At 36.4% G+C, this 13,853-nt stretch overlaps 1 protein-coding gene across 3 annotated transcripts; it reads left to right on the forward strand.

Annotated features, from left to right (window-relative positions):
- Positions 1–452: 452 nt before the first annotated feature.
- Positions 453–13,620, forward strand: LOC113066118 (adenosine 3'-phospho 5'-phosphosulfate transporter 2-like). Of its 3 annotated transcripts, none has more exons than XR_003279125.1 (11): positions 453–969; positions 3,814–4,041; positions 4,159–4,280; positions 5,137–5,291; positions 9,475–9,582; positions 9,728–9,825; positions 9,921–10,013; positions 11,620–11,731; positions 11,817–11,886; positions 12,956–13,177; positions 13,228–13,620. XR_003279125.1 is itself a non-coding variant. In XM_026237778.1 (11 exons), exons 3-11 carry the CDS (start codon positions 3,829–3,831, stop codon positions 13,104–13,106), a joined length of 1,122 nt encoding a protein of 373 aa, XP_026093563.1. In that variant the 5' UTR covers positions 453–969; positions 2,383–2,435; positions 3,814–3,828; the 3' UTR covers positions 13,107–13,620. The 3 variants fall into 3 exon arrangements, 2 of the variants coding, with proteins under 2 accessions (XP_026093563.1, XP_026093562.1); XM_026237778.1 differs by adding an exon at positions 2,383–2,435 and having other exon boundaries at positions 12,956–13,620; XM_026237777.1 differs by having other exon boundaries at positions 454–969; positions 12,956–13,620.
- Positions 13,621–13,853: the final 233 nt, after the last annotated feature.

Here is a 13,853-nt window from a genome sequence, read left to right on the forward strand (position 1 = left end):
AATGCAAAACAATACAACATACATAATAAAGCCAGGGTAACAAAGGGTAAAATAAATAAGTAAAATTACAATTTATATATATATATATATATATATATATATATATATATATATATATATATATATATATATATATATATATATATATATATATATATATATTCCAATCATAGACATGACCGTTACATAACTCAAATATTTTGAAGATAGAACACAAACTGACAGTTTCAGTTGCCTTTCTAATAGTACTATGTTGAATAGTACACAAGAACACTGGGAAAAATGTTGTTGTTGTAGTTTTTTTTTTTTTTTTTTTAGATAATTTACTATTATGAATGTGAAACCTAACCGACAAAATAAATGGACTGATAACAAAAACTTTGTGTTTGCATTATCATAATTATTAAATTTCAGTGTTCAGAACTGGTTCAGATTGGCACGTGTGTGTTCAGTGACGTGTGTCATGGGGTCATAGTTCACCGGAAGCGGTTGGCTGCTGCCGGGAGACGGAACAATATCAAAACCTTCAGAATCATCGTAAAGTTTGCAAGTTGATATCATTTTTTTTATGGATGAAGGGTTTGTTTTTTTGTTCCGTTTAATTGGATCTATGTAAAGATGTCTGTATCACCTTGAGAGGAGCGCTTAAAACTGACTTTAAACCCGGAAGTGGAGCAGAGCAGCAGGTGTTAGCTTAGCCGCTAACACACTTTATCTCTTCTAAATCCCAAATGAGGGAGCGATTTTGTGTTTAAACCCTGATCTCACGCGCATGCTGCACGGTTAAATCACAGATTGAGCCTGTCATGCGTGTCAGTGCTGAGGCGCGTTGTTTATCGGCTGTGAGCTGGGCGAGATGTAAGATCAGTGTGATACACAGTTCCAGCTGTCAGATGCTCATCACTCTCATCTGATCAGTGTGATACTGATTCAATTGGTCAGTCACTCTGATCTTCTCGGTTTATTCTGGTAAGTCTTCTCAGTTTAAAAATAAAATTATAAATCAGTAAATATGTGTACTATAGTGGTATTATTTAATTGTCTTACTCGCCAATGATACAGATGCTGGTCATACAATTAGAATATCATCAAAAAATTGAAAACTGTCATTCAAAAAGTGAAACGTGTATATCATATGCATTCATTACACAAAGCCTGATATATTTCAAATGTTTATTTTAATTTGGATGATTATAACATGATTATAATCCCAAATTCAGTATCTCAGAAAACTAGAATATTGTGAAAAGGTGCAGTATTGAAGACACCTGGTGCCACACTCTAATCAGCTATTTACTGTAATTCCTTAAATAAAAAACGGTAGTCAAATAAACGCCGGGCCTCTTATAGTGGCTGGGGGCATGGTCAACACGGACAAATAAAGGCCGGGGGAAAATTGTGCAGCAGAGCCAGAAAACGAACGTACACGCCTGCACTGCATGTGCACTGGCGGAGCATTTCTCGTTCTCGAGTCAAGAACCAGTTCCATCGGTTTTCGGATCACCAGTACACTGAACTGAGAACCGTTTCTGTTGGATGCGTCCGATTCGAGAACCGAGGAGCTGATGATACTGCACATGTGTGATTCAGTTTGAAGCAGACTGACACACAGAGCGTCTGAACCGAACTGATTCTTTTGGTGATTGATTCTGAACTGATTCTGTGCTAATGTTATGATCTCTGTCCACTGGAACACTATCACTTTTAATCTAAAATGGGTTATTTAAAACAATTACTTATCAAACAGATGGAATTAGAAATAAAGGCCTGCCTCTAATAATAGCCTGCTTCAAATAAGGCCTGTTACCTTCTGAAGTTCAGGTAAATAAAGGCCCCAGCTTTTATTTGAGGAATTACGGTAACTCAAAACACCTGCAAAGGCCTTTAAATGGTCTCTCAGTCTAGTTCTGTAGGCTACACAATCATGGGAAAGATTGCTGACTTCACAGTTGTCCAAAAGACGACCATTGACACCTTGCACAAGGAGGGCAAAAGAGGCTTGCTGTTCACAAAGCTCTGTGTCCAAGCATATTAATAGAGAGGCAAAGGGAAGGAAAAGATGTGGTAGGAAAAAAGTGTACAAGCAATAGGGATAACCGCACCCTGGAGAGGATTGTGAAACAAAACCCATTCAAAAATGTGGGGGAGATTCACAAAGAGTGGACTGCAGCTGGAGTAAGTGCTTCAAGAACCACTATGCACTGATGTATGCGAGACATGGGTTTCAGCTGTCACATTCCTTGTGTCAAGCCACTCTTGAAAAACAGACCGCGTCAGAAGCGTCTTGCCTAGGCTAAAGACAAAAAGGACTGGACTGCTGCTGAGTGGTCCAAAGTTACATTCTCTGATGAAAGTAAATTTTGCATTTCCTTTGGAAATCAGGGTCCCCGAGTCTGGAGGAAGAAAGGAGAGGCACACAATCCACGTTGCTTGAGGTCAGTGTAAATTTTCCACAGTCATTGATGGTTTGGGGTGCCATGTCATCTGCTGGTGTTGGTCAACTGTGTTTTCTGAGGTCCAGCCGTATACCAGGAAGTTTTAGAGCACTTCATGCTTCCTGCTGCTAACCAACTTTATGGAGATGCAGATTTAATTTTCCAACTGGACTTGGCACCTGCACACAGTGCCAAAGCTACTAGTACCTGGTGTAAGGACCACGGACCAGCAAATTCGTCTGACCCTATCGCATTTTCCTCTTCACAATACCCCATAGATTTTCTATGGTGGGGTATTGTGAAGAGGAAGATGCGATATGCCAAACCCAAGAATGCAGCTGAGGAGAGCTGAAGGCCACTATTAAAGCAACCTGGGCTCTCATAACACCTGAGCAGTGCCACAGACTGATCGACTCCATGCCACGCCGCATTGCTGCAGTAATTCAGGCAAAATAAGCCCCAACTAAGTATTGAGTGCTGTACATGCTCATACTTTTCATGTTCATACTTTTCAGTTGGCCAAGATTTCTAAAAATCCTTTCTTTTTATTGGTCTTAAGTAATATTCTAATTTTCTGAGATACTGAATTTGGGATTTTCCTCAGTTGTCAGTTATAATCACCAAAATTAAAAGAAGTAAACGTTTGAAATATATAAATCTCTGCATAATGAATGCATATAATATACAAGTTTCACTATTTGAATGGAATTAGTAAAATAAATCAACTTTTCGATGATACTGTATTCTAATTATATGACCAGCACCTGTATATAAATTATATCGTTTATGTATATATGTCAGTACCATGGTGTATATTAAATGTATCACAATTATTGTGTCATGCTACCACTGCTGCATCAGAGGATATTTCTCTAATCTAAATGTTTGAGTAAGCAACAACAGAAATACAAGTTTTGAATTATAAGCATGTTTATATGCACAAAAACTAATTGGAAGAGTGTTTCTCAGTATAAGACACTGAACCATACAAAATCAAGCATGTTAAAGAATAAACCAAGCAAAGAATAAACTTAAGAAAATTTGACTCACAGGCGATCCCATATAAATGTATTTTTATGAAATTGATTTCTCAAAAACAACAAGAAAATTTTAGTGAAGACCATTTTGTTAATTTTAGTGCAGACTCTTTTGTTTTCCAGTCCAACCCTCTACTTCATGTCATGTTATAGTACAGACATTAATGAGCAATGGTTCACCCAGAAATGAAAATATACTCACCCTCAGGCCATCCAAGATGAAGTGGAGTTTGTTTCTTCATTGAAACAGATCAGACTCAATGACTGGATATTGATCTTATGTAGACAGTGAAGTTAAAATATGTAAGTTCAGATTGAGGATGAATTGTTTTGAATTTCAGGAGCCTGCAGACATCATGAGTGGTAAATTTGGGCTTGGGAATTACAGCTCGAGGAAGCACATCTCCATATCTGTGCCCTCATCCACAGAGGTCATGTCACCTCATATTAAATCGGTGGAGGAGCTCCGAGTGCTGGGAATCAATCTGAACAGCTTCAACACACCAACACAGTTCTTCATCTGTGTGGCTGGAGTCTTCCTCTTTTACCTCATCTATGGCTACCTGCAGGTGCGGTCTGACCCATTATTCCATTTGTGATCGTTGGCTTTATATTTGTGTCTGCGGTGATGCTAAACTCATGTTTTATATGTGGCATTACTAACTTGTTAGTCTCTGTGTTTTCAGGAGCTGATATTCTCAGTGGAGGGCTTTAAGCCATTTGGCTGGTATCTGACTTTAGTACAGTTTGGATTTTACTCCTTGTTTGGTTTGGTGGAGTTGCAGCTTACTCAGGATAAGAGGAGAAGGTAACTTTTAGGACCAATTGCAAAATAACCCTGTTAAAATAGAAAGTGTTTTGTTGTTGTAGGTTTTTTTTTCCTTGAGGATTTTACTTTTTGTTTTTTTTGCTACCAGCTGCAGTATCGAGTGCATTTACATGCACGTTCTTAAGCCGATTATGCTTAATAAGCCGACAACCCACGTGGTTTTGTTAACGCAGTAACCTTTTTTCTCTTATCGGACTAAGGTCATAAACAGCATAAATATAAACTAGTTGTCACAGGTAGTTTTTTTTTGCCTCTTACCCTGATTTTGTGCGGCATGTAAACGCTTAATCTGCTTTCTGTCAGTCTATTGAAGTGTGCATGTGTGTCCTTAGTGCAGATTTAAATGCATCCAGGCAGAGTGGTCATTTCACAGTAAAGAAAGAAGCAAAACATGACACAAACTCTTTCATGACCCCAATAGATATGTGTTCTCATCTTGTGAAGTAGAAGTGGTTCAGTCAAAATGCTGCATTTGTAACTTCAAGAGAGTATTAAATATGACGTTAGCATTGTATGCAAGCTTTAACATCGCAAACTGACAACATATGGAATACTCTGAGACAGATACACAAGTGATTAGCTATGTTTTTACATTACTACAGGGAAATAATCTGGCCTGATTTGGTGAGCATGTAAACGTGCCCATTGATATTGATACCTCTATACCTCTAAATGGATTTTCTTGTCAATTTCTGGGGATAACATTTTATTTATTAGCAATTTCAGATCATTAAAGTTATAACAACTTTTATTTTACATTAACGTAAAACTAGTATTCACAAAATAGGAAAACAACTTAATGGAATGCCTCTTCTTTTTGTCCTTTCTTTTTCAGGATACCATGGAAAACCTACATGATCATCGCATTTTTAACAGTTGGGACCATGGGCCTATCCAACACTTCTTTAGGATACTTGAACTACCCTACACAAGTCATATTTAAGTGCTGCAAACTCATTCCTGTCATGATCGGAGGAGTTTTTATACAAGGTACAACAGATCATATGCTTGATAAGATAGAGCAAGTGTAAATATATTTTCTAGTCTATATTTTCATCTTGTAATGCCGCTGATGTTGTTGTTTATTTATTTTATTTTATTTTTATTCTTATTTTAATATCAGTTATTTGTAATAGAGCAAACACTGTCTAACTGTGTTTACACTGGACACGAGAGATGTCGTGCCAAACCCAGCTGATCTAAAAGTCTGTCTAAACTAGGGCTGGGACAACGCGTCGAGGTCATCGATGACGTCGACGCAAAAAATACGTTGACGCAAAATATGCGCATCGATTCGTCGACCTGTTTTTATGTCTCTAAAAAACGTTTGCAAAACATTTACCTTATGTGCGCTGAATATACGCGATGGCCGGATCAACATTCTGTCCAACATTATATAACCAATCCAGGGGTTTTTCTGTATTGATCTTTTTTTTTTGGCGGCTGTCAAAGCCTTATTTGATCGGTGAGTGATGTAGAATAGAAAGAGAGCCCCGGCTGCGCGCACACTCACAGTCTTCAAACTACACGTGCACTGTCTTGCTCTCTCTCTCTCTCTCTCTCTCTCGCTCCCTTGTGCATATTAACCAAAATCATTAGACAAGATAGAAAAAGGGCGGAACGCCAAAGTTTCACGTGGAGCATTCGGAGATTTTTTTTTCTCCATGACAGGCTGCTGGCTCCCACTGTCAATTTGTATTTTTATTTTTTGCGGAAAAGCACTCTCTGTATTAGCTTAAAGCCCTCAAGTTTACATTGGTTACTGTATTCTTTCAATTGCTCTAAACAAGTATTTTGGGTGACCTTTTTTATTGAATGCTAGACATCAAGTTGTTGTTATTTTCATCTGAAAGAAGAACTTAGGCCCTATGTGTTCAGTAAGCTTGTTTCAGTAAGCTATGTGTTTTCAAGGCTTCAAGGTTTTATTGAATGCTATCTCTATACAAGTGCAAAGTAATGCATTCTTAGTCAGTCTTTTATTTTGTAATTTTAAGAGCAATAAACATATATTGCAATGTTAAGGAATTCATGTTTTTTTTCATTCAGATATGTAAATCAACATGTATAAATTGTTAGCAGTCAGTTAATGGGGAGATAATCGAAATCGAATCGGTCTGAAAAAATGTATTGTTAGATTAATCGATGCATCGAATAAATAATCCCTAGATTAATCGTTTAAAAAATAATCGTTTATCCCAGCCCTAGACACTACAGTTGCAAATCATCTGAATGTAGAGTCTGTACATTTCCTCATAAATAGAACGAGGCATCATTTTACTGATGGGGATCGTGTCGCATCACGCTGCATCCAGTGTAGACAACATCACTGGATTCTATTGTCTTTTGTTGGATCTCGCCACTCGTGTCCGGTGTAGCAATGGGATGGGCAAGGCAGGCAAACCGTTGGCCGACCATTTAAACCAACAGGGAATGTTAATATTAATAGCTATAACACACAGCAACATCTCTAATCCTAGAGACGCTCAGCCCCTAGCTGGCCCATGTCCGACAGCTTATTAGAATTACCGGCCCAAGTCTGTTTCGTGGAAAAGTGATTATATGGAAAAGTGATTGTATTTAGTTTTGTTGTTTGACAAAGTTAATTTAGAAAAAAACTTTTGGAGCATTTTTTGTTCGTTAAATATACGTTTTTGTTTTTATTAAATAAAGACCAATCTGCCGGCGGCAGAGAGTGCGCATATTGTTTGACCAATTTAGCCTTATTAAATCATTATGACTTGCCTAAATTAAAATCTATTGATCTAAAACAGTTCAATCATATAACAATGTTTAAATGTTAAACCTAGATAAATGTGCGCTATATCCACTAGTTTGTGCAGAGAGTGCAAGCTAAAGTGCGCTTTGCAGATCATGGAGACGCCAACAAGCCCACTTGCATTTTTTTTTCAGTGGATACACTGTAATTTTTGCTCATTAAGGTAAGATTAATACAGCAACTGTAAAGGGTCTACTTTATTTGTGTGCACTCACACTATCAACAAAACGCTGTGCTTTTATAATATAAAGAAAACCAAGATGAACTTCCTGCCGTCTCGTCTTGAACAGGAGCATGTCACAAAAATTAACCAAAACTCAGTGAATACATGCCTCACAGACATGAGAAATATATCTATAGAAAGCTTTAAATTATTACTTAAAGAGTTAAAACAAATAAAAAAACAAAAACACTGGTTATGCTTTTGCCTCCTCAGCCACCATTTTCAAACGGGTGCAGGCATCTTCGTGGTGCTGTAGATTAGAAAATGGATGATCTGGAGCGGAGCAGAATAAGAGACCCAAACTTTTTTAATCCTTTTTATATGGAAGTTGAGCTTGCGCAACTTAGGAATAAACTAAAAAAAATGTTTGCGCACACATACATAAACACGCACGTTAAACATAAAAAAAGAGGACAAATCTATCAGGCAGCCTGAAGCGCAAAAAAAGAGGAGGAAACAGAACAATGATAAGCATAGGCACTAATTTATATTTCTGCCCTAACTATTCCACACCAAGCCAAATATAAAACATTCTTTTCATCATTGTTTCCATGAGCAAATAATAACATTCCCATTTTTAGCAGCCTAATTAATTAAAAATGCTAAATATTTTTTTTCTCCATTCGATATTGTGCTGGATATGTTAGGCTACACAAAATATATTATTTGTGTCTCGCAAAGATAAATGCACAGATTACAAATACACAACAAAACATTCTTTCCATGAGCTTTGCCGCAACTCCTTCACTTGTTGATATACATAAAATACAATAAATACCTATTAAGAACAGGCACTTAATTCAAATAACTATTAGGCTAAATAATGAAATAAATGACGAGATCACTGACAGAAATCAATATGAAAATGCTAACAAAGATATATCTGTAATTTTTATTTATTTATTTATTTTATACAATTGAAAGGTACTCTTCAGTTGTTTTGAAAGGTACTCTTCAGTTGTTTCTTCAGTCAGTCATGTGAGTGTAGTGGTTGATGGGCTTCTGGCAACATCAATTCCAGGAGAAAAGACAATTTTATAGATGTTGAGTGCATGTTTGAGCATGCATATCTGCGTGAGAGAGAACGTGTGTCATGTTTTGTACATTATATACTGTTAAATGTGTTTTGTAAACATTTCATATATTGTATAATTATATCACTAGGTAACAAAGATTAAAAAAAAAAAAAAACTTTTAGAAGGGCCTCACTGATTATTTTTGCCTGGGTCCCCACTTCATGTAGGTACGCCTTTGGTTATAGCCCTGCTTGTTTTTAATGTTTTAATGAAATATCTGTATTGACTGTATTATCATATCGTCGTATAATTTACTGCCATGCAAGCCCCAAAAGTAAAGCTTGGCAAGCCACGCAATGAGTAACACTGCTGTAGGTTGCTTTTTTGACGGGTGTGCTTGAGCTGCCGCGGTCTTGTTCGTTTTGTAGGGCTAAACATCTCTCTCACTCAAGGATTTTTTTTTATTTATTTTTTTTGTGTGTGTGTGTGCAGGTTTGTAAGTTTCTGTGAGCAGGTTCCTTGTTCATATGCTTATGCTTAAAGAATCATTGGGCAGTGTTGTGGAGTTCTTCACTTTTGTTATGCAAGAAGTGGATTGTAGTTTTGATATCCCAAACAAGAAAGAATGAAACCAGCTGAACAGCTCTCCCCTCTCTTTTTATGGGGATATTTTTTTTCTTCTTCTCTGGAATCATAGCCCTGTGTCCCCTGAGGCTGGTGTGTAAGATCAGTGGGACGTTGGTTGAGGATGCGTTCAAAATGCCAACCCATCAAAGCTGAACGGAATCATCACCCCCATCCCCATGGCAGCTACCTGTTCGAGAAAAGTCTTCGACTTTATTTTTTTTTTTTCTGGTCTTTGCATTTTCATGTCCAACCTCAAACTCATTCTCCTCACATGCTTTTGCTTGTGATGAGTTGAAGAGTCCAGCAGAAAAAGACAAAAACTCCTTCTCTCTCTTCAACATCAGTTTACCGTTGAACTTGTTGAAAGATCTTTTTAAAGCCAACCTGCAGCCAGAAATCAAAGGACCCAGACGATAAGGCCCTCAGCTTAGTAGAAGATCACATCCATGTTTATGCCACTTTTGTGACATGTTTTGAGTTGATCCATGTCAGAGTTTCTTGATTGAGCTTGTTGATGTTGTTTGTTTTTAGGGAAACGCTACAATGTTGCAGATGTGTCTGCTGCTCTGTGCATGAGTCTTGGTCTGATTTGGTTTACACTGGCAGACAGTAAGATTGCCCCAAACTTCGATGTAACAGGTACAGGACTGCTTCTTCGTCTGTCTGTTGATTATAGTTGTTCCAAAATCTAGTGAGATGTCTTGCTAAGAAGAATCTAATGTATGCATAAGAATGCATTAGAATTAAATGTAATTGAAATGTAATGGTTGTTTGTTGTTTCTAGGGGTAGTTCTCATATCTCTGGCCCTCTGTGCGGATGCTGCTATTGGAAATGTGCAGGAAAAAGCCATGAAAATCCATAACGGAACCAATTCAGAGATGGTACAAATTATTATTATTACTATATAAGACCATCATAATATGGTTTGTTTCTCTTGTGTGCAGGAGTATTATTCATTGTTGTCCATGTGTTGCAGGTTTTATATTCCTATTCTATAGGTTTTGTGTATATTTTGCTGGGGCTGCTGTCTGTTCGGGGGCTTGGACCTGCTGTTTCTTTCTGTTCTCAGGTTGGTTTTAACACACATATATTTTACAGTACACATTATTTTGGAATTCCAAAACATATCAAAGTATTATAATTTAAATTTTGCACTAAAACAGTTATGGCAATTTTTTCTTCCTCCTTCGGACTCTTTTTATCAGGCTCTTCTTGATGCTCTACCTTTAAGACTAGGGTTACCCTGACGCTAAATATAATCTGTTGTGACTGGTTATCTGTTTATCTTGAACACTATCATTTAGGGTCAGACATTAACTTGTCCATTAATATTTGCACCCTATAATTAATTTTGGACATTATTATTATTATTATTATTATTATTATTATTTTATGATTGCCATATTAAATGCATCTGTATTGTATTTTATGTAAAATATCTAAATTTAAAAAAATTACTTTAGAATACTTCAGAATGCTACCAGTTTTATCACCAATAAAATGATATAATCAACAAAAAGTCATCTTTACTTTGGAACAGAAGCTGATGGCATGCTTATTTACATCGAAATGTAATGTTCAATCTACACTTTTCATTCATTTTCATAATTCACTTTAATCATGACAGTAGATTTTATGTTATTGTCCAGGGCCATATCCCCCATCAATAATTTAGGGTGAATTTTTCAAGTCCCTGGGACAATATTTATTTATATATTAATTTATTTGTTTGTTTGTTGAAAAATAAAAATGAAGAAAGCTAATTACAAATAATAGAACAAAAAATTAATCAAATTGTTATTGTGAAATTTGTATATTATAAGTTGTATTATAAAACTATTATTTACAATTATTTGTATTTATTTAAATTATTATATTATATTGAATACATATTTTATTTTACAGTACAGTAGTATTACAAAAGTAGTATGTTTCTTATTTTTAGATTTTATTGAATAATCACAATAAAAATCACAATTATAATGTGTTATTATTTTTTATTAAATGTTTGATTTCTACAGTGCTGTGGTATTATTACAGTAGTAGTAATTTGTATTTATTAATGATGACAGTAAATATAATTATAATAACTAGTTATTTTATATTAAATGGCTCAAAAAGTAAAAATATGGCCTATGAGGAATATTGTTCAATGTTGCCCAAATCATTCAGCGCTAAATTTATGTATTATTATTTAATTTTATTTTATTTTATTTTATTTTTTCTATGCAGGTGTACTTCCCTACAAAATCACCCAAATCATTCTACGATGATTAATTATTGTCAAATGGAAATCCCTTCATTTTTTTTTTATATTGCAATATAGTATCAGTATTTTTACCCCCAGTATCACAAAGCCCTTGTGTTGATATAAAAATGCGTTCATAAGTTATTGAACTCATGGTTGTGATTGCTTTTCTAATTTTCTAATTGGTACATCCCTTGCAGCAACATAATTTTCATATTTATTGGTAGTTCATATCAGCTGACCCAAATAAAAACTAGAACCACAAAGCTGTGATGGAAATCTAATAATAATGTTTACCAATGCACAAGACTCTTTCATTTCATAGGAACAGGAACTAGAAGTTTCACATGACATGGGCCTTTAAAATACTGTATTTTTTTTATATCTAAATACATTCTGTCCTTAAAACTGTGTTTTACTCATTCAGCATCCAGTGACAACATACGGTTACGCATTCTTTTTTTCACTAACGGGATATTTTGGGATTTCATTCGTCCTGGCTCTGATAAAACTGTATGGAGCACTGGTTGCTGTCACAGGTAAGATACGTTTTGGGATGATTAGTCAAATTTAGTAAATAAAGAAAGTGAATGAATGCCCTAACTTTTTTTCTCCTCTCTGCAGTGACTACAGGAAGAAAAGCCATGACTATCGTGTTGTCATTTCTGTTCTTTTCAAAACCTTTCACTTTTCAGTAAGTAAATAAGAATCTCTTTAAACACAATATGAAACTACTTTCGTAACATATTGAGGTGTATTTCCAAATGCAACAATGCTGAGGAAATATAACTGGATTTTATCCATCAGCGTTTAATTGGGACAGTTTTAAAGGTTATTGGTCCATCTTCTACTCACCCTTGAAGCGTCCTAGGTGTATTTGACTCTTTCAGAATAATCCAATCGAAGTTATATTAAAAACTGTCCTTGCTCTTCCAAGCCTTTCAATGGGGGTAAGCGAGTGTTTGTTGTCAACAGTTCAGAAGTAGTGTAGTAAAAAAGCGTTTCTGTAATAAAACGTCCCTCACATGGCTCCGGCTCCTTGAAGTGAATCCATGCATTTTTGTTAGATAAATATCCAGATTTCAAACGTAATAAAAGGATATTGTGGTTTCTCAGCGCTGTGTGGTTAGTGACAAGCGCGGAGAGAGAACAAAACAAATGTTGGTCACGAATTAGAAGCACAAAACCAGGATTTTTAAAGAAAAACGTTGGATGATTTTGAAATAAGCCAAGAGGAGATTGGTTTTCCTTTGCTAAAATAAGGAAACGTTGCTCCTACATTTCCCAGAGGCACACATGTGACACATACGTCTTCCATCTTCCACCTGCACATCTTCCGGTTCCCAACAGTTTGCAGAAGTGGGAAAAAAGTGTTTATTACATTTGAAATCTGGATATTTATTTTACAAAAACACATGGATTTGCTACGGGGCCCTTAATTCGCTCTCTGGAGCCATGTGAGGGATGATTTATTACAGAGACGCACAGTTTATTTCACGTCTTCTGAACTGTTGATAAAAAAAAAACACCCGCTTGAAAGGATTGAAAGGCTTGGAAGAGCAAGGACAATTTTTTATATAACTTTGATTAAATTATTCTGAAAGAGGAAAGTCACATACACCTAGAATGCTTCGAGGGAGAGTAGAAGATGGACGAATTTTCATTTTTGGGTGAACTAACCCTTTAATGTCATGTTGAGTGTCGGTTATACTAATGACATATTTCTGATTTGTTGAGAATAACTTACAATGGTTCTTTCGCAGGTACCTCTGGGGTGGTCTTCTGGTGGTTTTTGGCATCTTCCTTAATGTTTACAGCAAAAACAAAGACAAAATGAAGCTTCCGTCCTTAGCAGAGCTCAGAAAACGAGTGCTCAGCGGGAGGAAAGTGCGTCTGCTGTCTCAGGAAGTGTAGGAGGATGAACTCAAAAGTTTAACTAATGGGCTTCTTCTACGTCTTACATCAGCTGATGCTCAGGTGTGGTTTGGAGTCCAAGAAGGGGGCAGTTGAACACACAGAGTCCATTCAGCACGCATGGAGTGTGGGGACTGTTTGAATCAAAGGGACCTTAAACTAGAACCAAAAAAAGAAAAGCTTTGCACTGGACCAAGGTGGAAAATGATGATGGAAATGGATTCAGTAGAAACGTTCCAAGTCCAAATTAATGTTGTCCTGATGGAAGCCAGTGACATTTTAATAGAATACCTTTCATCTGCATGTGCCGTAAAGTAACGGCAACAGCTTACATTCAAGCCAGGACACTATTTTTTGAGTTAACTGCAATTGCACAGGTGAAAAGAACTCAATGATGTCTGTTTAAAGGGCTGACATTAAGAAAAGGGTCAAACTTATCAGCTGCCATATTTGCTAACCATTTGTTTGGTGAAAGAGTGGCAGTTTTTACATTAAAAACAAACTGGGAAGTTGATTTAGACAGTGTGGAGTGTTTTCATGAATAATGGCGTCTCTTATCCATTGGCTCCAGCATGGAGTGTTGAAAGGCTGCCAAGCACTCCCTCGGATGTTTGGCCCTGCGATCGCCCAGGGCCTGTTTGATTAGTAATCCTGGAATAAGATAGCCCCAGAAAGAAAACAAACACTGTGCACAGGGCTTGGCTTTAGACCTAATTTAGTTGAGCAGAACATCACGTGTGTGTGTGT

The sequence above is a fragment of the Carassius auratus genome, chromosome 49 (genome assembly GCF_003368295.1).
Source record: "Carassius auratus strain Wakin chromosome 49, ASM336829v1, whole genome shotgun sequence".
Lineage (NCBI taxonomy): Eukaryota > Metazoa > Chordata > Actinopteri > Cypriniformes > Cyprinidae > Carassius > Carassius auratus.